Source organism: Arachis hypogaea, chromosome 3, assembly GCF_003086295.3.
Source record: "Arachis hypogaea cultivar Tifrunner chromosome 3, arahy.Tifrunner.gnm2.J5K5, whole genome shotgun sequence".
Lineage (NCBI taxonomy): Eukaryota > Viridiplantae > Streptophyta > Magnoliopsida > Fabales > Fabaceae > Arachis > Arachis hypogaea.
The window spans coordinates 117,450,891-117,471,983 of record NC_092038.1 but is presented as its reverse complement, the minus strand read 5'-3'; the positions used below and the strand labels follow the sequence as shown (position 1 = coordinate 117,471,983).

General features: G+C 31.6%; 1 protein-coding gene across 1 annotated transcript; it reads left to right on the top strand.

Annotated features, from left to right (window-relative positions):
- Window positions 1–8,432: 8,432 nt before the first annotated feature.
- On the top strand, window positions 8,433–13,505 carry LOC112791031 (respiratory burst oxidase homolog protein C). Its single transcript, XM_025833709.3, has 11 exons — window positions 8,433–9,198; window positions 9,274–9,436; window positions 9,525–9,573; window positions 9,658–9,771; window positions 9,852–10,274; window positions 10,338–10,721; window positions 10,792–11,003; window positions 11,124–11,226; window positions 11,324–11,397; window positions 12,247–12,785; window positions 13,075–13,505. Exons 1-11 carry the CDS (start codon window positions 8,727–8,729, stop codon window positions 13,182–13,184), a joined length of 2,643 nt encoding a protein of 880 aa, XP_025689494.1. The 5' UTR covers window positions 8,433–8,726; the 3' UTR covers window positions 13,185–13,505.
- Window positions 13,506–21,093: the final 7,588 nt, after the last annotated feature.

The window sequence follows — 21,093 nt, the reverse complement described above, 5'->3', positions numbered from 1 at the left end:
AAATGAAACAACATACCCAAACTTTGCTCCGGAAGGAGCTGCAATGGATGCTGGCGATGACTACTAGTTAGAGTCAAAGGAAATTGATGCCGCACATCTGTATGTGTTACTTAATTGTGACAAGATTTCACCCTACCTCATGTGAGTTTTTAAAGTCTTCTAAATATTGCAATCAGTAAGATTCTAACTTCATAATCTAATCAAAATTTCTTTATCATATTCTATCATATAGGTCATTTCAAGAAGCAAATCTTGATACCTCATTGAACAATTTTTCACGTTGGTTAAGAGAATACGTCAGCGTGCATCTAACTGAAACAACAGATTTAGAACTAGTTGCAGTTAGTTGGGACCCAATGAATACGTGCACTAGCTACCCGATATACAATGTTAATGGATATTGGTTCGATACCTTACAGTGGTCGATTAGAAAGAAAATAGATAACACTAGAGTTTGGGTTCGTGGGGATTCAAGCGGGGGTCATTCTAATTGGTTTGGTGTGTTGCACAACATAATTGAATTAGAATATTTCTATCACAATATGTACAAGGTGTGCGTGTTTAAATGTGAATGGTATGATCCAAGTTTGTGACAAGGACACGAAAGAACAAGGAATAAGATATCATTGAAGTTAATGTAACCGGGAAATATAGGCACTATGATCCTTTTATTCTACCTCAAAATGCATGAAAGGTATACTATTTGCCTCATCTGGGTTCATGCAAGTCTAGTTGGGTGGTTGCGACTAAAACTAAGCCAAGAGGCTACATCGAGTCTGATGATAGGGCAAGGGGTCAGGAACCTTCCCAGATTGATGGCCCAACTCCTTTAAAAATGGTGGTTGATACCGGGGAGCCGATCACTCTTAGGTCGGCTGTTATGGATGATGACATCATTGACTTTGGAATAGATGATGACGCACTATCACCAGAGGACGACGATCTTTAAGAAGAAGACGGGGTCGATGGCGACGAAGAAGAGGAAGACGAGTTCGACGATTAGGAAACTACCTCGGAAGAGGAGGATGGTGAACCAGAGGAAGAAGATGGTGAATCTGAATAGGGTTAATGTAAATATGATTCTATGATATTTACTTCTTTACCAAAATTTGAGAAGAATGTAACATATTTAGTATTGTTTCAGATATCTCAATTTACCATCATTCCATATTTTTACTTTGTATATTTGATATTTCACATTAGACTTAAAGTACTGTTTCAATTATTAATTATCAGGGTACATTATAGATGGACGGAGAAAAATTATTAAAGAAAATAGAAAAAACTACCGTCAGCATATACCAATGGTAACAACCCAGTCATTTTTTCAAAAAAAATATAAAAAAATTTCTATCGGCATTACCGTCGGATTAATCCATTGGTAAAATGGCGCGGAGACGTATGATATGGCACCAATGTGATCGTTGAAAAATTTTCGACGGTAACATTCAACAGATTCTTTTTTCTTACTATCTATATTTCGTCACTATATCTGATGGAAATTACCGTCAGACGCGAAAAATTTGCCAGTAATATGTTACTGGCGAGGTTTATTTCGTCAGATTTTATTTGTATTTTTACGGTACTCAGCGTTTTTCTTGTAGTGTTATTTTAACCTAATTAACATTCACGCGCCAATAATCCTAACTAACTTCTTTTTTAACATTTTCTTTGTGATTTCATTGTGTCTTTTTCGCTCTTCTTCTTTGCGTTCTCAGATTTTTTGTTCTTCTTCTCCGCGTTATTGTTCATTATTGTTGTTTTATTTTTGAATTCAAACATTGAGAGTAAACAATGTATGATGCAAGTTCGAGTGTGTTGAACCAGGACGAGTTTGATGATGCAAGTTCAATTACGTTGAACCAGGGCGAGTTGGATGATTTTTTCAATCGAATGTAGTCGAAAAGGTTTGATAGAAAGAAAGAATAATGTAGTTATGAATTTGATTAAGGAAATCAGTGTTGATGACAATCAGTGTTGATGATTACAGATTTGAATTTGATTGAAATCTATGAGTTTTGATAAGTTCATTCTTGTTATGGAATGGTTTGTGAAGATCAGTGTTACTGATTTGTATATTAGATTTCAGTGTTTTCAGACATGAATAATGGTGTCACTGTTGTTTTGAGTTAATAATAGTGGTCTATTGACTAGTTTTTTTGTGTTATCGCAGTTTGATGTTGATAAGCAATTTGTAAAATTATGAATTATCAATTCGGAGATTCAATACAATAAAATTGAAGTTTTCGTTTTAATTTGAATGACATTCGGTATTAATAAAATTGATGTTTGTTTTCTGTGTTGTATTGTGTTAATGACTACTAAAGTTTAGCTGTTATTGTGTTTTGTTGAATACTAAATTTTAGTTTTCTACCATTGTTTTATGGTAAATAGTTTTAGGTTTTAGTATCAACAATTTTTGGTTTTATTAGAATGAACTTTGGTATTGTGGTTGTATAATTTCGGTGTTATACTATATTAAACAATTTATTATCCTTAATTTACATCAAATCACATTCAAGAAGTGTAGAAATTCCTAATATCCATGAACTGCTATTTTTCAACATATTTACAAAAAACAATACTCATAAAATTTAAAAAGAGAAGTATTTTTTAACATATTTACAAAAAAAAATAGTATCCATAAAATTCAAAAACAGAAGTATAATATTCATCTTATTCTATATCTCCTGATGAAAATTTACAAAAATGACTTATAATTGTAGCAGATGGCTTGGATAGTTTTATGACTTCATATTCTTCAAGGGATTTATACTTCAATTTATTTGTTTCGTCAAAAAGAATCCATAAAGCATATTTTTTTTCTGAAATGATCAACTTTATCCCGTAATTGAAAAAAATTATTAATCTGTTTTAATTTAAAATTAGAGAATTAACTATATTTAAATATGCATATACTTTTTTTCAATTTTTCCAAGGATATTTTCCATCTTTGATTTTTGCAGGATCAATGAGCTCCAGCCATTTCATGACATATAAGTTGTAGTCGTAGCTAATAAGCAAAGATTAAATAACTCAGTAAAATATGTTGAATCACACTTAATCTAAATTGCATAAGAAATACTACGACTATATAAAGACTCCAAATTCAAGCCTATGACATGAATGACATTGAATCTAACTCATAATAAAACCTGAAATTTGCAAATGATCACACCAGAAAACTCATCAACATGGCTAAAATCATATAAGAAACAATACAACTACATAGTAACTCTAAATCCAAGTCTATGACATGAATGACATTGAATCTAGCTCATAATAAAACCTGAAATTTGCAAATGATCATACCAGAAAACTTATCAATATGACTTAAATCACATAAGAAATAATACTACATAGAGATTCTAAATCCAAACATATGATATGAATCACACTAAATATATATATCAAAATAACACCGAATTTGCAAATAATAATACCAGAACCCTTATCAACATGGTTTAAATCACATAAGAAACACTACAACTATATAAAGACTCCAAATCCAAGCCTATGACATGAATCACACTAAATATAAATCAAAATAATACCGAATTTGCAAATGATGATACCAGAACCCTCATTAACATGGTTTAAATCACATAAAAAAATACTACAACTATATAGAGCTCCAACTTCAAGCCTATGACATGAATCACACTAAATATAAATCAAAATACACCGAATTTGCAAATGATGATACTAGAACCCTTATTAATATGGCTTAAATCACATAAGAAACACTACAACTATATAGAGTAGAAATGCACGATTTAGAATCAAGTTATCTTCAATAATGCTTCGTGTTTTCATCTTTTAGAAATCCACAAAAAGCTTCGTTGAGAGCTGTCTTTTTCATCTTTCGTTCTATTTGAAACCTAGCACAAAGAACTTTGTAGAGAGATTTTAGTTCAGTGTTGTTGTTGTTGATGATTCATCCTAGAATAGAGAGTTTTGGTAGAGAGATTTTTCGTTTGGTATTGTTGTTGTTAATGATTCAACCTAACACAGAGAGTCGTTTGAAGTTTTAATGTTAAAATGAGGATTTGAAACAGTTTTTCATCTCAGAGTGCGCATTGAAACGTCGTGTATGTTGGAGAGTGAGAGTGTGTTCGCACGCACTGGGTAATGATGAAGCTGGTTTTTTTTTTTATTTGGGTCAATTTGGTTAAACATGACTGCCAAAAAGACTTAGATGTGTAACAAAGTTTTAAAATATTAAGTTGAACCTTGTACTTTAATAACATACTTTTTCTTTTGTTACTCTCAATTTTTTTTCTTTTTTTTTTCGGTTTTGCATTTTTTTTCTTTTAACTTTTAATAACTCAAAAATTCATTTTTTTTTATGTTTTCTTTCTGTATTTTTTCTTCTAAAATTTTTATATTTATTATAAAATAGGAGAATAAAAAAATTACAAATCTTATTGTTCCGAGACTTACCTAGAACCGGAGGGTTGGGCTCGAATGAGAGGCCCAAATGCTAGAGGGGAGTGGTCTTCGACTTGATGTACATCTGGGGACCGCCGTCCGAATTGTGTGTGTTTGAAGGAATAGAGAGTGGTGCCTGCAAAGACACTCCGATGCCTAAATCAGCAAGGAGTTATTGGAACTTAGGTTTACCTGAGTGAGACAGTGTATTTATAGAGAGGATCCAATAACCACCGTTGAAGTAGTTCCACTTCTGATGGTGGATAACCGTCCCTTTATCTTAGGGTTGTTGAGATCTCTCTTCTAGAAGTGAGTGAGAGATTTAAGGAGACAGTTACTCACTTGGATAAGTGTTGACTGCTTTGTTGATGTTGATTCTGAGTTCTTAACGGAGGTCGGATAGCAAGTGAAGGACATTCTTTTGGATTGGACCTCTTATCTTGATTTAGGTCTGGCTTACGTTCTGAGTCAGGATATGAACCTTATATATTCCCATTCACAAATTTTTGTGTTTAAATATGTCATAGGAAATTTTATAAATAAAAATACAAAAATATCAGTAACAGAAAATATATAAATTTATGAAGTTGACAATTAAATAATTATATAAACAAAAAAAAATACAAAATTTTTATCTGCAAAAATTCTTCTATAACATTTTTTCCTTCTTTTCTTCTTTGTTATTCTTGTTTTTTTTTCCTTGCTTCTTCTTCTTTGTTTTCCGTTTGGTCTTTTGTTTCTTTTTTTTTTTTTATTGTTGTTCTTTTTCTTTTTGATAGGGAAGAGCAAGTGAAAATAAGAGAAATTAGACAAAATTAAAGAAGAAGAAGAATGAAAAAAACAAGGGGAAAAAAAAACATGGAAGTGGAGGAGAAGAAAAAAGATACAAATTAAAAGACATCCCTATAAAGAAATAAGAAAAAAACGGTTAAAGACAGTTGATTAGATTTGATTACAAAATTAATTTATAGTCATCACAGTATTTTCATTTCTCTTATCTAATTAGTGCATTGCTTATTAATCCCTTTTTAATTTTATAATTAAATTAAATATAAATAATAACAAAAAAATTGTGATCAACTGAGATACTAAATATATTATATTAAAAGTAAAAAGTTATATGTTTAACTTCTGGAGTTAACAATTTTTTTTATATAATTTTTTTGGTTGAACAAAGAACTAAGAATTTTTCATATAAAATTAAATATAATAGAGAGTATTTTAAAAAAAAAAAGTTGTACGTACAATTTTTTTTATCCCGTTATATAAAGATATAGATTAACATACATTGTAGAGATAGACCCCTTCCGTTTGTTACGTTATCTTGGCTTCTTTCTCTGCAACATGTTTCATAGTCACGGGAATTACGGATTTCTTTATTCAATAATAAAAAGGAAAGAGGGTTTCTTAATTTTCTTGGGATTTCGAAGCTGCTGTCTCGCAGCAGTGGCTTTGTAATTTGTATTTACTTTTGATTTCAGCTGCTAATTATATTATTCCAGGCAGCTGCATTGAATTCTGACAACTAACATGGTTGGTAGCTCACAGTTGCATTGGCACATGCAATTTGACCTAAAAGCAAATGCGATAAACTATTTATCTAATATCTAATATCATTCTTCTAATCGATGGTTTTCAGTTAATGGAATTCCACTGTTCTAACTATCTGAAGTATGCTTATACTATTCATGTCATATATATCGTTCGATTATCATCAAAAGAGACAATTCTCGTTGATCGTTTCAATTACTATGATTATTAATAAGTCACAGAACAGACAATTAGTCTAATTGGTTTGTATCTTTTGAAATTGGTATTTACACACGGTCAATTATATATTGCATTATCAATAGTAAAATTAAAAAAGGCCTTAAATATCGTATTCAGGGAAGTCTTTAATAATGTATTGTCATGTGTTGTTTTTGGTAACATACTGTTATGGCATTTATTTTAGCTACTTATTCTAATTTTCATTCATGTTGTTGATGGTCTTTTCTGATTTAGTTTCGTGTTACACACGGGTCCTTTTACTAATTAATAGTTAAAAAATGTCTCTAGCATTAACGGCTCATTTTTAGGGTTTACACATATCAATTAAATTTTTTTTTTATAAAAAGTATAAAATTTAAAATTTTAATATGTTATTTGTTATTTATTTATTAAAATAAAAAAATTTTAAAACCTTAACATATATGGATTCTAAGATTACAAGTTAGTTAATTAAATTTATTTTGATAAATATTATATTCAATTATTTTTTTTTCTCTCTCTTTCTCATTGACTTAAAAAATTTGTGTTTTTTACTATTGTTATTGATTGCTAGATGGAATTTGTTTCCTCATTAGAATGATATACCATCGTTTTTGTTAGTAAAAATTACTTATTTACTTGTATGGTTTGAACTTTCATTTTCCTCTCCCAATTTATAACTTTAGTTTAGCTAGGAGAAAGGGAAAAAAAAGGCTTTGTTGGTTTCACTTGCATCATAATTTTCTGTACTAGATATTAATTACCTTTCCAATAATTCTCATTTTCCAGTTCACAATTCCAACATTCAATAATTACCTTTCCCCGGACCCAAAGGTTGTTGAGACTTGAGAGTGACAAAGTCCAAAAATAAAGGATGAGTTTGGTTTAGGGTTTAGAACATTAAACACATGTGAAGCTTTCTTTTTTTTATTTGACTATTTTTTTTCTTTTTCTAAAGGCAAACGTGATTTTACCTTTCAACTAGCGCTAAAAATTGTAGTTTTTGCGTTCACTTCATTGTTTGTCGTTGTCGGTTTTTAAGGCTGTCCAGTCCAGTATTATATAATACAGTTACCACATGTTACAAATTCAAACCTTAAAAACGTAAAAATCAGTTTTTGCCCATGAACAACACAAACGACTACTACTTTTTATAGTTTAAAAATTTTGGAAAATGTAAATTAAAAACGTGAGCTCGCCATATTCAACGATGTAAAGTTACTGAGCAATAATAATTTAATAGTGGATTATACATTGTCGTTTAGCGGTGCCGCCGTCGCATAAGTCCAGAATTGCTTGACAAAAGAGTTGGTTGCATGAGTAAAACGCGTTGAAATGCAAATGGTGAGAATCACGAAATAATGAAACGTGCCTCACACTATGATAAGCAAGAGTCTCTGGCCGGATAGAACATTGGATCAAGCTTCCGGGAAATATGGCAGTGGTTTGATGGAGGTAGTGGCGGCGAGGATGACGGTGTATTAGAAATGGGAGAGATAAAGAAGGAGGAAAAAAAAGGAGTAGGAGCCAGGAGTGACATTGGAAAAATAGCATTCCTTTTTCACACGCATAGTGGCTTCTTGCTTTTTCTTTCTTTAATTAAAGTTGGGTTTTAACTTTTAATTACGTGGGTTGATTTATGCCACCAGTGTGTGTTTTCTTTATTAAATATATAAAAATATAATAAATTAGTTAATCTAGTAAACATTGAGTTTGATTTTTATGTATTAACGGTGTAAAGAGTTTAGTAAGTATATCTCATTATATTTATATATTTAGATAAATTTTAATAATAAATTTAAAAATTAATAATTTTGCTAATGTGACAAATATACTAAATTGTTTGTGTAATTTTTTTATACTATAGAAAAACTAAATTCATAAAAAACTTATTTTATAATTAAAAAATTTTAGATTCAAGCCTCATATAAAAAAAATATAGAAATGGCCCTGTCTACTTCCGTTGTTTATATTCTTTTTTGTTAAAAAACAAAAATAAGACTATTAATTATTTATTGATTAAAAAAATTATTTATCACGCCAACTTTAGTTCGTTTAGCACATTAAATTTGTAAGAATTTAAGAATAATAAATTAAAAAAAAAGAATAAAATCTTGTTATTGGTGATTAAAATAATTAAAAAATATACAAGTACAATCTTATTTCTTAACCTATCTTCATGATACAAAAGTTTCAAATAAGATATTTTAAAAGTCATAATATAAAAAGAAATCTACATTGACATCACCTGTTTTCAAATTTCACCGCTATCTATTAAAGAAATGAACAGCACATTCATGATTCATGAAAAAAGTACTGTCATTTTCACCTTTAACTATCATAGTTCCAATATGGGGTGTATTGTCTCTACTACAAATATGCTACACTATCTTCCCTACAACAGCAAAATAATGCAACATATATACGTATAATAGAGAGCAAGCACCAAGCCTCTAATAATAGGAGAGAGGGCCAAACAAACAAAAATGAGTTTGAAAAGAGAGACCTCAAAGTGTTGTTTCAGTTCTTGACATTCTTCAAACAAAATGGCCAAGGAGGGTGCAGATTCAGCAGATCTTCACCACCGTGAATCTGATATAGAACTCATTGGTGCTGAAAAATCCCAGGATGAAAGAAACCTGGTTGAGGTGACTATGGATATTCAAGGTGACTCAGTTGCCTTACGCAGCGTTAAAAGTGTTGATGAATTGGTAGAAGATGAGAAATCAGGTTTGATTGGTAGGAAGCTGGAGAAGAAAGCCTCGTTTGGTGCATCTGTTGTGCAAAATGCAACTAACCGTATGAAGCAGCTGAAGCGTTTGGCTTCATTTTCAAAGCCATCCCCTTCAAAGAAATTCGACAGGACCAAGTCCACTGTGGCTCATGCTCTTTCTGGGCTCAAGTTTATCAGCAAAACTGATGGTGGTGCAGGTTGGGATGAGGTTCAGAACAGGTTTGACAAGCTTACTGCTGCCACTGATGGAAATCTTCCTCGTTCTCTCTTTGGCAAATGCATAGGTATTGCTCTTCTGTTATCTTGCTTTTCAAATCATACACAGTAATTGCTAATCACATTCTTCAATCTGCCTACAGGAATGAACGAGCAGTCTAAGGCGTATGCAGAGAAGCTTTTCGATACTCTTGCCCGCCAGAGGGGTATTCAGGGTGATTCCATTAACAAGCTCCAGTTGAGGGATTTCTGGGACCGTATTTCAGATCAGAGCTTTGATAATAGGCTCAGAACATTCTTTGACATGTAACTTATTTATTTGTTTATCTTCCAGTCTTGGTCATTGGTCAATATGAACATTGGAACATCAAGAACCTTAATTTTTGGAATGCAGGGTTGATAAAGATGCAGATGGCAGGATCACTGAGGAAGAAATTAAAGAGGTATGGCCTTACTTCACTAACTGATCCAGATTTGAGGTTCACATAGACTACTACTTGACCGAATGCTAATAATTATGGTCTCAGATCATATGTCTAAGCGCCACAGCAAACAACCTCACAAACATACAAAAGCAAGCAGAAGAATATGCAGCTTTGATAATGGAAGAACTAGACCCGGATGACGCTGGATATATAATGGTAAATCCAAAAACATCTCCATTCGATATCATTTGATTCTTATCTAGGCCTATGACAAGTTTAACGGTTTGGCCAAACAGATAGACAACTTGGAGACACTGTTATTACACGGACCAGATCAAACTACAAGAGGAGACAGCAAGTACCTGAGCCAAATGCTAAGCCAAAAGCTTACACCTACTTTTATGAACAATCCTATTAGAAGATGGTACAGAGATAGCAAGTACTTCTTGCAGGACAATTGGCAGAGAGTATGGGTTTTGGTGCTATGGATTTGCATCATGTTAGGTCTCTTTGCTTATAAATTTGTGCAGTATCGGAATAGAGCAGCGTATGACGTGATGGGCCACTGTGTATGCATGGCAAAAGGTGCAGCTGAGACACTTAAATTGAACATGGCTCTTATTCTGTTACCTGTTTGCCGAAACACCATCACCTGGCTCAGGAACAGAACCAAGCTAGGCGTTGCGGTTCCTTTTGATGACAATCTCAACTTCCACAAGGTAAATGCGAAGCATAACTTGTTGTTTAGTTGGGTTATATCATAAACTTTGTGGTTTGTGCAGGTGATAGCTGTGGCAATAGCAATTGGTGTTGCGGTACATGCTATATATCATCTTACTTGTGATTTTCCTCGCCTTCTTCATGCAAGCCCTGAAAAGTACGAGCTCATGAAACCTTTTTTTGGAGACAAACCATCAAACTATTTGTACTATGTTACATCATGGGAAGGAGTAACAGGGATTGTAATGGTTCTGCTAATGGCAATAGCCTTTACATTGGCCAACCCCAGATTCAGAAGAGGCCGGGCCAAACTACCCAAACATCTACAGAAACTCACAGGTTTCAATGCCTTCTGGTACTCCCATCACCTCTTCGTAATCGTCTATGTCCTATTGGTTGTGCATGGAATCAAACTTTACTTGACCCACAAATGGTACAAGAAAACGGTAAGCCCCTTCTTCATGTCTATTTAGTAAGAGATGAGCGATAAGTAATAGGCATCATTGTGTTGTGTAGACTTGGATGTATTTGGCTGTTCCTATCATCATTTATGCATTGGAAAGACTGATTAGAGCACTAAGATCGAGCACAGAATCTGTGAAAATATTGAAGGTGGCTGTTTATCCCGGCAATGTGTTATCACTGCATATGTCAAAGCCTCCAGGGTTTAGCTACAAGAGTGGACAATACATGTTCGTCAATTGCGCTGCTGTCTCTCCATTTGAATGGTATGCATTAATCAAATAGATTCTATTGACTGAATCTTAAACTTTGTATATCTTTTTATTCTGTCAATTCTGATCTTCATTTCCACCTTTTAAACATTAATTTCCTTTGTGGTTTCACAGGCATCCATTTTCCATAACCTCCGCCCCGGATGATAATTACCTAAGCGTTCATATTAAAATACTTGGTGATTGGACTGGAAATCTGAAAGCCAAATTCGTTAAGGTGAATTAATCTTTATTTGTTTATTTATATTTCTATCAAAATATTAGTTTCTCCTATGATAAATAATTAAGTCTGTTACTTTGCTAAATTCTATCAGGCGTGCCAGCCACCCCTCAATGGCCAGAGTGGACTTCTAAGAGCTGACTGCATCAAAGGAGACAGCCAACCGAGGTGAGCCCGAAGAAGTGGGGAAATTATGATGGCAAGCGACTAAATATTTTACAAAACCATCTTATTAAAACTAGCTATTTTGGACCTATTTAGGTGTTTATGCATTTTATCTATCTATTAATTATTAAAAAAATTGAATAAAATGTCAATATTTCAATGGATAAAATGTATAAACACTTAAAAATTATCACAAAAAAATGTTCAAATAATATTTTTAAATGTTTTTTCATGTGATAAGGGCTTCCAATAATAATAATAATAATAATACCGGAAATTTTATTAAAACTAGAGTCTTCAATAGTTTATTTCCTTTTAAAAAAAAAAGTAATGATATCCAGGCTGCTTTAGATCCTGCATAACATATTTATTCCATTAGCTAAGTGATCCAGATGACCAGATGCAATAATTGTATATAAGTTCTTATTTTATACTGTATATTTAATATATGTTCTAAAAATATTTATAATCAGTTTTTTATTGATAACATTTAAAAATCATACATCCAAGTATTTCTCAACAAAGTTGTTTGATTTAAAATTAATTGGCAAAGGGGAAAAATCAAAGCGGGGACTTGTTTGTCCTTGTCTTGTTTTTGGACTTAGGAATACAATAATTGGAACAATCGAGATTCCCACGCATCTTCTCACATGTTTGTGATTAATAATCAGATAAAAATAGTTAAAGAGTGGTTGTTGTCTGGACTTAGGAAAGAAAAAGAAAAGATTAGGTGGATAAGGATACCAACTGAAAACTACTTGAGCTTAATTAATTAGTGTGGTGATAAAGTAGCAGTGCGTACTGACTTGACTAAAAATGGATCTTGTATTTTGATTATGATATCATTTGCAGTACTTTCCCAAAAGTCCAAGTTGATGGTCCGTATGGAGCGCCAGCGCAAGACTACAGGGAGTATGAGGTGGTTCTGTTAGTGGGGCTGGGAATTGGGGCTACCCCAATGATAAGTATACTGAAGGACATAGTTAACAATTTCAAGGTGATGGACGAGGAGTACGGAGAAGGTGGATTAGGTGGTTCTAGATCAGCCACAAACCAACAAAAGAAGGCAAGGTTAGGGGAGTTCAAGACAAGGAGAGCATACTTCTATTGGGTTACCAGGGAACAGGGTTCCTTTGATTGGTTTAAAGGGGTGATGAACGAAGCAGCTGAAGAGGACCACAGAGGAGCCATTGAGCTCCACAGCTACTGCACTAGCGTCTATGAAGAAGGTGACGCTCGATCTGCTCTTATCACTATGCTACAGTCTATAAACCATGCAAAGAGTGGCGTGGACATTGTCTCTGGCACTCGTGTCATGTCTCACTTCGCCAAACCTAATTGGCGCAGTGTCTACAAGCGCATTGCGCTGAACCATCCACATGCCCGCGTTGGTGAGTCTCCACTTCATCATCTCACGTTCCTCTTATTTCTTTCTTTAACTACTCATCGTGAAAAACGCTTCAATAATTGCTATCAATTACAGTCGTATTATTATCTTTATTTTGCCAAAAAGATGGCCACACATTAGTGTTAAATTCAAGACTAGCATAAAGCAGTCTCTCTCTGGACTTTGGAGATGCTTTCGATCGACATCAATTAGTATATATGAGTTTTACGTGTACGGAGAAAACTCTAGTTTTTTATCAAGAGATAAAGATAAGAGTGCTTTATGTAATGCAGGGGTCTTTTACTGTGGGTCACCCGCTCTCACTAAGCAGCTTCGTCAGCTGTCTTTGGATTTCTCTCACAACACCTCCACCAAATTTGAATTCCATAAAGAAAATTTCTGATAAGATGGAAGGCATTGATGACCACAGGATCAAAGCTGAGGAAACGAGCTTGTCTCCACCTTTATCTCCGTTCCCAACCTTCCACTGTGTCTATGTACAGTACTGTTGATGTTTTTGCCTATATACGGTTGTTATGGCTTTTGTAAAAGGAAGAAGATATATATACGTGTCCTAATTAAAAAAGGGTTAAGCCACCAATTACAGAAACAGGTGGGGAAAGTAATTTGCCTGTCCTGATCAAGTGTCTGTTAGATATATATCTTATGTTTTCTTTTATTTTATTCATATTGAAATAAATAAAGCAGCGTCTTACGATGGGAATATATTATCTTGAAAGTATATCTTGAAAGTATGGGAATCATATCTATCTACCTAATTTTTTTGTAATAATATGTAGGGTCATCTAGTGTACAGATGTATTTATTTTTTATTGATTTAAAAGTGTATCACTAAAAGTGTTGCTTAAAGAAAAAATGTTATTCTTAATCGTTAACTTGGCTCTGATACCAATTTTTAAAAGTAAAATGACTTTGAATAATTCATAATCAAAAGTATTGACCATAATTCTGGTTTTTATAGTTTTTCAATCTTGTTTTAGTTTATAATATTCTTTTTTGCATGGATTATTGTATATAAAATACTTTATCTGTTTGTCTTTTTCTTTAATATATTTTCTTAAATCCTCAAAAACTTCTTTTATTTCTACATTTTCTGTTGTTTCTAAATATCTTTTTAATTTTTCAACTTCATTCTCCATTTTTTCTTTTAACAGCTTTAATTCTTTTAAGTCATAATATGGTTTTCTAGACATTTATAAATTTTTTAAGTTTAACTCCAACTTGTTTATATTTATTTTTATTTCTATCCTTTTTATTATAAGGTCATTAATTTCAATCTGAAAATTATTTAATTCCCTTTTATACTCCTTTATTTTACTTTTTAATTTTTTCGCCCTTTTCCTTTTTATTTTATTTTCTGGTTTCTCAATCCTTGTATGCTTCATTATTTATCTTAGAATTTCTGCAAATTCTATCATCGATTCATCACTATTTTCTAGAGATTCTATTAATTTTTCTAGCTCTTCGACTTCTCTTTTTAACTTGTCATAGATTATTTTTAGAGTTTCAAATGCTCTTTGATTTATTTCAGAAAACTGTAAATAATTCAACCGATTTTCTCTTTCAAAGAGTTCTTGTTTCTTGTCTTGATAAGTTACATATATTTTTTCTTTATTTATTGTCATAATTTAATGTTTAGGGTTTCATTTAATTTTTCGACCTTTTTTGTTAATTCTTTTATTTCAGAATTTTCTTCTTTAATCTTTAACTTGGATAAACTTAAAGGGCTATTAATTTTAGATTCTCTTATTTGAAAATTCGATGAAACTAATTTTCCTGATGGTTCTTTTAATAATAGAACTGGATTTTCAATAGCTTTATATGTATTTCTGTTTTTACAATTTTCTGAAATAATTCATCAACATAAATTCTTTCTCTGTTTTTAAATATTATACTATGATGGCTATTTGTTAGAGCATAATTTATTGCATATGTAATTGAAAATGGTTCATTGTCTTGTTCCATTAGATTCTTTCTGTGGAATTTATAGGCCAAACTTATAGATCTTCCAAGGTTTTCAGTTGATAAAGGTATAGCATATCCAAGATGGGCATTGAATTTAACATTTACGTTTGCCAAGTTTCCATGAACAATTCCAATTATTTGATCTATTGGGTCGTCAGTAGTTCTTTTGTCACAGATTGCTAAGCTTATTGGTGAATTAATTCCTTTCATATATGTAGATTTGATTAAGACTTGTATAGTACTAATATGAATCCATCCAATTTTAGATCTTTTTTGATGATCCTTAATTTTCTCAATCTGTTTACTCAATTCTTCATCATTTATCAAAGCTATTTCAAGTTCTCCATTGGCGGATTTTATCTTTATAGGAGCTTCAAGTTGAATTTTTCCATAGTATATTATATTTTTTCTATTAAAAACTTCTTTTAAAAGATTTTGTTTATTAAAATTTTTATTTGATTTGAGATTTAATTATGTTTTTAGAACAGCCTGTTTTTCATTATCTAATAAAGCAGATAATCTATAATAATCAGATTCTTCCGTTAATTCTAAATTTTCTAAATAATTCATAACTAAGAGATTAGGATAAAGGCGTACCTTTCTGAAAAAACTTCCTTTATTTAGAATATTTTTACATAAGATGCTTTTATCTCCAGAGGGGAGATTGTAGATACTAACTCCAGAGGGGAGTTTAGAATTGGGTTTTCCTAAGGGAATTCTTCTTCAGACTTTAGAATCGCCTTGGCAGCTTCCTCTTTGCTCTCCTAGCATATGAGTACTCTTAGCCTTCTGCTTTCTATTTTCTGATGCCTTTTACAATTGCCTAAGCAACCTATTTATAATGGTTGGGTCTGATGGACAATTCCCATCCTTACTCTTCTTATGACGTCATTGCTTACGTCATTGTTTATTATCTTGCACCAGCTACATTGTTGGTGCTCTATGACCTAAGCGCTTACGTCACTATGCAATAATGTTGAGAGATGCTTCAGATGTGCTGTCTTCTCCTTTCATCATGTGACCTTTAGATGCGTTGTCTTCTTCCTTTATCATGTGGGTTGATTCCGTTTCATTATTGCTTTCTTCTCTGAGACACATAGCTGGCACTTGTGGTCTTCTCTGTCTTTTATCAAATAGTAGAGATTCCTCTTTATCCCTTCGGAGAGCTTTTCTAAGAGTCCAGATAAGTTGTAGAATGCTGATTCAAATTCCACTAAGAGTCTCATCTCTCTTTCTTCAATTTCATTCCTTTTACTGGACACAAGCAAAGTATTTCTGCTTTTATAATTGATTCTTGTGTGAGATTCCCTTGTTATCTTTTGAGTTCTTTCGAAGACCCTTGCTAGTGTGCTGGCTAGTCTTCCTTCATGACTGTAGATTGTTAAATCTTGAACTTGATCAATTGGTTGAAAATTTCCTGGGAAGACGGACATGAAGATTACTTGATGTGCTGGAACCAAGCATTCTTCTTCTTCATTAAAAATAGGTTGACTATTCGTAAATTTTAGGGATATATCCCTTGGATTTACGTTGTCAATCATATTTTTAAATCTCTTTACTGCATCAATGAATCCTGCAGGAAACTCACTAATAATTTTTAAATCATTAAAAATTAAAATTGTATCAATTAATCCATACTGGAAAAACTGATAGGTGTCAGATGGGGAAGCCTCTGGAAATATAACCAGCTTTGTTAGCTGTTCTTTGGCAATAGTATAATATCCCAAGATTGCCTTTTTTTCTTCAGTCCAATTTAGGACTATGTTAAGGGTTTCTCTGAGATTTGATCTACAGACCCTTTTCTTTTCCTTGATTTCAGCCCTTGTAGGAATGTTTCTTATTATTCCTGTTCTCTGGGTTTGAATTGGAGCTTTATCTGCTCTTTTTAGGGTTTGCTCTGGATGAAGAGCTTCATATTCCCTGAAAGATTCCTTTGCTTCTTCCAGTGTTAAAAACTCTCCTTTATGAATTATCCTTGATTGATGTGTAAATGGTGCTGCTTTTTTCCAGGCATCATATACTCCTTTCATGGGGCCATTATAAATTACATAATATTTTTTTATCTTGGGTGGATTTTTTGATAATGTCAGCAATTGTTTTATTTTCTGGAATTTTTTCTTCACCTGATTTGTCCACCACGCTTAGCTGGCTGAACTCTGATGGTTTTGGTTGTTGTGTTGATTTCATTGCTTCGATGGCCTTTTTGAGGGATTGGATCTGTGTCCTTATTTGCTGACAATGCTTGCACTTTTCGAGTTCTTGTTCGTATTTCTGAATTTCTTGATCTAATGCGTTGTAGATGAATTCCATTCTCTTGTTAATGTTTCTGCAATAACATTTTTGTCACCCTTAATGTATTCAATTTTTATTGGATATTGTAACAAAAATAATTGCCATCTTACCAATCATCCATGATTATAATCAATTTTTAAATTATATCGTATAAAACCTGTTAGGTAACTTGAATCTGTCCTTAATATAAATTCTCTGGGTAGTAAATCAATTTTCCATTTCTTAAGAGATTTAATTGCTGCTAGAGTTTCCTTTTCATGAGTGGTATATCTCTATTCTGTTGGAGTAAAAGTCCCTAAAATATACCTGCAAAGTAATTCCCTTGGGGAATATTTAGAATCTAATGATTCTTTTTCTTGTTCCAAGCTTTTTATAGCTTTCTTAGCTTTTAGACATCCTGACCAGGTTATGTCTGAGGCATCTGTTTCTACTATTAAGTAGTCATTTTCTTCTGGAATATAAAGTTCTGGAAGTTTTTCACATAATTCTTTAATTCTTTGAATTTGCATACTATCTTTTTCATCCCATTTCCATTCTTTTTTAGTACTTATTTTTGGAAATAAGCTTTTAGTGTATTCTGTTATATTCTTTAAAAATCCTTGATCAGAGATATAATTTATACACCCCAAAAATCTTTGTAATTATTTTCTATCTTCTATTTTATTAGGAAATAAATTTACCTTTTCTAGAACATTTGGTTGAAGTTTTAGCTTTCCTTCGGTGGATAGAATTAATCCAAGAAACTCTATTTCTTGTTTTGCTATTCTTGCTTTCTTTTTGCTAAGAACTAATCCTTTTTCTTTACATCTTTCTAAAACTATTAATAATTTTTGAAGATGATCTTCCTTATCTTGTTTTGTAAAAACTAGTATATCATCAATGTACACTAAAACAAATTCATTTAACTTTTTTAGATTTTCTTCCATAAATCTTTGATAAATACCTGGGGCTTGTTTTAATCCGAATGGTAATACATTCCATTCATAGAGCAACACACTTGTTGATTCGTTTGTTGGGCAAGTAAAAGCAGTTAATTTCTTTGTTTCTTCGTCTAAACGAAGTTGCCAATATCCTGATTTTGCATCAAGAGATGAAAACTAAGTTGCTCCTTTGATTTTTTCTAAAATAGAATCTTTTCTTGGAAGTTTATGAGCATCACCAATAGTTGCTTCATTCATCTTCTTATAGTTAATAACCATTCTTCGTTTTCCCCTTTTAATTTCATTATTGTTTTCGACATAAAAGGCTGGAGCCGCATGAGGACTTTTACTTAATCTTATAATTCCTTTTTCCAAAAGATCTCTACATTCTAATGAGAACTCTTCTCTATCTCTTACGGAATAGGGAATTTTATTTGGAACATTTATCTCTTTTGTAGGGTCTTTTAATTTAATGCTTACTAATTCGTTATTTGTATTTCTAATATCTAAAGGATTTTCAGCACAAATTTCATCAAGAATTTCTTCTATCTTTGTTTCAAGATTATTTTTTGGAATTTTTATCTGAAAGTATAAATTTAAATAACATGTCTCTAATATAGAAAATATTTTAAATTTTAGAATCTTATCTATAGTAGTGGTTGGTATTTTTATACATTTCGATTTTTGATTTATTGAAGAATCGTGTGGAGCTTTTAAAACTATATATGTTAATTCTTGAATGAATGGATGATATAGCTTTAAAAAGTTATTTCCTATGATAAAATCCATTCCAGAATCTAACATATATATAGATGGAACAATGAACCTATAATTTTGAATAAAAATTTCAGCCATTTCTGCTTTTTGGTCAATTTTATGTATTGATTTGTCAGCTATTCTAACTCTTAATGGTTTCTTTAATTTTTTCCAATCAAGTTTTATATTTGAACTAGCAAAGCATTGTGTTGCTCCAGAATCTATGAAAGTATTTATAAACTTTTCTGTTATTTTTATAGTAATAAATGTGGCATTATTACTCAATCTCTGAGTCTGTTTCTGAGACATATTCAAAAATATAGTCTAAGTTATCATCAGATTCCTCTAATGGTTCCATGAAACAAGACTTAGAAATTTCTATTTGTTTAGTAAGATTCTTTTTATCCTTCTTTTTTGGACATTCATTTGCATAGTGTCCTTCTTCTTGGCAATACCAACACTTACAATTTTCTTTTTTATTTGGGCAATAGTTATTTTTTTGTCTTTTGTTTTTATTGTTATTTTCCTTCCTAAAATACCTCTTTTTTCTCCAGTTTGGATAATATTTTCTTTTTCTAAATTGATATTTTCTTTTTCTTTGAAGGTTTTTATTAAGACCATATTTTTGAGGTATCTCTTCATTATCTTGACAGCAAATTCTAATTATATTTGCAAATCTTTTTTGAGTCGCTTCTTGCATACAACGTTCTTTTATTTCCTCTCTTATTGCAGAGGTTGCTCCACCAAAATTATTTTCAATTGTCCCTCTATTTATCTCTCTTATAAATCTTCCCATTATAAATTCATTAGCAGGATATGGAAGTTTTGTTATATACATACTAAGATAATGATTTTTATCTTCTTCTTTTAATTTGTAATAATGTATTCTATATTCACATATATAAGACTCTACATTACATAGATCATATATCTGAATATTAGCTAGATGGTTTTTTGCTTCTTGATATTCTTTATTATAGACTTCTTGTCTATGATCTATAATATTTTTTCCAAAAAATTCTTTATATAGAATCATCATTATATATAATATTTTATCATAAGCTGTTGTTTTTGTTGCTAATTCTTCTATTATTTGGTTCTCTATTGATGTCATATAATCTCTTATAGTTCCTTTAGTATGAAACCCTATGTAATTCCAAATATCTCTTCCAGACAAATCACTAAGTTTTGGATTAGTAAAGGCTTCTAATAAAAAGGAATTCAACCAATTTTCGAAAATTTCCTTTTCATTCTTTTTACAGTCTAAGTCAAGCATTCTTTCTCCTTCCATTTCCTGGATTTTAGGAACGTATTTTGATGGTATTTTTGTATATTTTGAATCTTTATTTATAAACCCTTTTTTGAAAGCATAACTATCAAAACCTGTTTCCCATTTAAATTGAGATTGATTATCTTTAGATGTTCCAGCTTCATTCTTTACTTGTATTGGAATTGCTGGTTCTTCGTCACTTGAATAATCTAGGATGTGTTCTTCATTTTCTACATTTTCAGAATTTACTAATTCTTCTTCTATTTGAAATCCTTGTTCCATAATATTATTTTCTTGAGCCATTTTTAATTGTTTAAAAAGCATTGTAACTTCTTCTAATTTTTCCTCAATATTCATAATTTTAGTGGTGGTTTTACTTTTAAATCTGTTATGTTGATTATATTTTGAAATTTTTCTTCTTTGGGATTCTCTTTTTCCTTATTTCTTTGAAATTTTATGGATACTAATATTTCTTCAAGCATATCTACTATAGAATTTAATTGTGGGTTAAAAGTATGATAAAGATGTGGGGAATCATTTTCATAGTAACATTTCTTAGAAATTCCGTGTGAAAAATAAGTTTTTTCAGGTTTTTGAAGTCCTTCAATAAAACTTATAAAGATTTTGAGAAAAATCATTTTGTATTGATTTTAAGAATTCGGTGTCATTACAGTTAACATTAGTTAAAATCATTAATTTTGATAACTTAATTATTTCTTCTCTTAACTCTTCTAATTTACTTTTTTCCATTAGGTGACGCTTTTCTTTGTGAAGAGTTACGGTTTAAAGTGTGACTTTAGAAAGTGTGGTGTAAACAAATCTTTAAATCTGTACAGATTTAGATCTGTACCGTTTAATTTTCTTAATATGTATATTGGCCAGTTTTCTGATAGCTACAAATGTGGTGGCTAGTGTTTGACTAGCCAATGCTAAAGTGATGTGTGGCAGTGCAGCTTAGCGTTAAATGAATCAATCGAAGCGGTGATAAAGATTAGTGCTAAACCAAGTGTTGTAACACTTTAACTTATGATCTTTTACCGCGTGGCAATATGGTAATTTTTAGTCCCAAAAATTGGTTTCTTCTGGAC